A 3313-nucleotide genomic window follows, 5' to 3' on the forward strand; every position below is an offset into this window, starting at 1 on the left:
ACTCCAGTTTAATTCCCCCATTCCAAAAAAATGCATTGGAGGGTGATTGAATGCTCTAAATTGTCCCTCGGTGTGATCGTGAGTGTTAAATGTAGTGTTCTGAAAAAAAAATCAATTAACAGAAGAATAAATTCAATTTTGCAATAAAAAAAAACGGTAATGATACAATAAAAATGTGTGGTATAACGGGAAAAAAACTGTGATTGAACAGGGGATTAGCGTGGGAATATCCCAAGAGGAACGCGCTTAACTTCCATGCTGAAGTGGAATGAGCGTGCGCTGTGACTTTTGGCTTTTCAGCACCAGCCCTCGGTTTTCGTCACACGATCATGATCGAGCCTTACGTGCACATGATGGGCGATGACGCGGCCTGCATCGCGTACGTGCGCCTCACCCAGGCCCTCGGGGGCGACCTGGCTGCTATCCACACCAAGGTGGAGGAGACTCGCATCTGGCATCGGCGCAACGGCACCTGGCGCCACATTCACTTCCATAGAAGCAGACCCAGCACATTGCACTCAAAGTAACACCCACAACAAGCAAAGGTGACTTCTTACCAAAGTCACCAAATTGTTGTACAGTTGAAAATTGCAAATAAAATGTAGAATCCAAGAAAATGAATTCTTTTTTTAAAAAAATTATTCTTTCATATCTTGCTTTTATTTTTCATTTGCAGTGTTAGGAATCGCATTCTGAGATGTCACTTCCTGTAAATCTCTTCCGGTTTGATCGCGAATGCGGGGTAGACATGTTTTGTGTTCAGAGTACGATCCGCCGCCGTCTACCGTGAAGCATCGTAGACGCAATGCCGTAAGTTCAACGATATCATATTCGAGATGTTATAAAAGCATGGACCGCAGAGTTTGATAAAATGTAGTTTATTGTGGCATTTGCGTTTTGTTACAATTGTCGACTGTCGTTGTATGGAACGACCAAATGACGCCCTCTGCTGGCTACGTGCCGCCATTACCTTGAATGATAAAATGACAATTGTCAAAATTGTTTTTGTTTGGACTTCATTCTCATTAGATTGCAACTTTTCTCTCTCAACTTTATGACCATTTTCATGAATTACGTTTTTAAAAGGAAGGGGGAACCATTTTTTGCTTGTGAAAATTTATTTGCTTTTTTTTTTCACCACAGTGCTGTGAAAAGACATGCTACTAGTTTAGTTGTAAATAATTAATTTGCATCTTTATGGATTGAGAAAAATTGATAGTTTTGATAATGATTTTTTTACTCTCAAATGTAATTTTTAGTACAGCCGAACCTCGTTTCAATGTACCCCGTTTACAACGTTCTCACCCCGATAACGTTCACATTTCAAAGTCCCGATTTTACGTCATTCATTTTCCAATTACTGATTTTACTTCCAACGAACAACGTAAAACTTGATTATCACAACCTGATTCTTTTCGCACAATATAGTGAAAAGGACTTTGTGACACCGAACCGTGGGAAGCTAACTGCCGTCGTAACCTCGCTTATAAACAAAATGTACAGCGCAGAATTGCCTACCATTCCTGAGCAACGTTACCGATCGATGCTGCAGTTGTTCGTTTCATGTCTTATAAAATCATTTTTTCTTCAGACTGTATAGGCGTATTTGTAATTGACATGTTTGTAATAACTGTGTTACATGTTCATGTTTTTATGTCTCTAAATGTTCATACTGTATTATTTGTCGTAGTTAATTTTTTCTTCAGACTGTATCGGCGTATTTGTAATTGACATGTTTATAATAACTGTTACATGTTCATGTTTTTATATCTCTAAATGTTCATACTGTATTATTTGTCGTAGTTATGTGGGCTGCTTAAAAGTGGATGGCAGGCCAAGGATGGCCCCCACGCTATAATTTGGAGACCGCGACCTAACATTTGCTTATTTATGTATTTTTTGCGAAATAACATCTTGACCCATGACAAAATGATGACGCTGCTGAGGAGCGGCCTACAATTTTGTAGGGCGTTTATTCACGAACACGGGTCTGTGGGCCGCTGAAAAGTGGATGGCAGGCCAAGGATGGCCCCCGCGCTATAATTTGGAGACCACCGACCGAACATTTGCTTATTTATGTATTTTTTGCCAAATAACATCTTGACCCACGACAAAATGATGACGCTGCTGAGGAGCGGCCTACAATTTTGTAGGCCGTTTATTCACGAACACGGGTGTGAACAATCGTGCACTTTGACAGCTCGTCATCAATCCGACCCTTCTTCCTTCCTCCTACGGCGTTTTTAGGAGCTGCGACGTTACACTGGACTCCAGGCGCATCAAAACAAAAACACTCGGCAAACTGCGCGGCGTGCACTCTCAAATCACTGCCATGTTCACTCAACTCTCTCTCTCACACACACACAACTTGCACTCTCTCTCAAACACGTTGACTCAACACAGACTTTCTCGCTTCACACATGTCCACTCGCTCCGTCACACACGCATTGCGCACCGAGTCGCTGTGACTACACCAGACAAAGTTGCTGTAAATCAATGACGGCGCGTGAAGAGGTTGGCTCGTTGATCATCCTTCCGGTTGTACAGTTGACCATGGGACAATAGGGATGCAGTCTTTGGCCACTAAAGGAGCAAATGATAAATAACCTCCAAACACACACACACACAATCATGTTTCTCGTCCCCTACGCTCATCCTTGCGGAGCTGTGGATGCAGCTGCTGCTCATCTGTTGGACTTTATGTGTCTGGCTTCTGAGGGGGTGCATTGAACACACACACACACACACACACACACACACACACACACACACACACACACACACACACACGCACACAAACCACCACGGAAAAATAGCATGTCATTCGGAAGGCAACAAACACTGCAACAGCTGACTTAAATCATGTGATGGGGGAAAAAAAGCGTGAGGATTTACTGTACATCATCCATCCATCCAATTTCTGATCCGCTTTATCCTCAAATAGGTTGCGGGGGGTGCCTGAGCCAATCCCAGCTGTTTTCGGGCAGTAGGCGGGGGACACCCTGAACCGGTTGCCAGCCAGTCGCAGGGTACACAGAGACCAACAATCATCCGCGCTCACACTCACACTGAGGGACAATTTGGAGTGTTCAATCAGCCTGCCATGCATGTTTTTGGAATTTGGGGGTAAACCGCAGCACCCGGAGAAAACCCACGCAGACACGGGGGGAGCATGCAAACTCCACACAGGAATTGAACCCGGTACCTCTGCACTGTGAGTTCGATGTGCTAACCACTCGACCACTGGGCTGTACCGTACATCATATATCACAAAAACAAACCAATAGCAGAACATGTAATGATCCAAAAAGAT

The 3313-nt window shown here is 43.6% G+C and overlaps 1 protein-coding gene across 2 annotated transcripts in view; it reads left to right on the forward strand.

Moving 5' to 3' along the window:
- Positions 1 to 1050, forward strand: part of LOC109511908 (calcium/calmodulin-dependent protein kinase type II delta chain-like) — a 2725-nt gene extending 1675 nt beyond the window's left edge. Inside the window, exon 4 of one of the 2 annotated variants that reach the window (XM_019863287.1) lies at positions 307 to 1050. In XM_019863287.1, the coding sequence (XP_019718846.1) occupies positions 307 to 527 (221 nt within the window). In that variant the 3' untranslated portion in view covers positions 528 to 1050. Of the gene's footprint in view, positions 1 to 300 lie in introns of both variants that reach the window. The other variant, XM_019863286.1, reaches the window with a different exon arrangement.
- The last annotated feature ends 2263 nt before the right edge of the window (positions 1051 to 3313 follow it).

Source organism: Hippocampus comes, unplaced genomic scaffold (genome assembly GCF_001891065.2).
Source record: "Hippocampus comes isolate QL1 unplaced genomic scaffold, H_comes_QL1_v1.1 scaffold18, whole genome shotgun sequence".
NCBI lineage: Eukaryota > Metazoa > Chordata > Actinopteri > Syngnathiformes > Syngnathidae > Hippocampus > Hippocampus comes.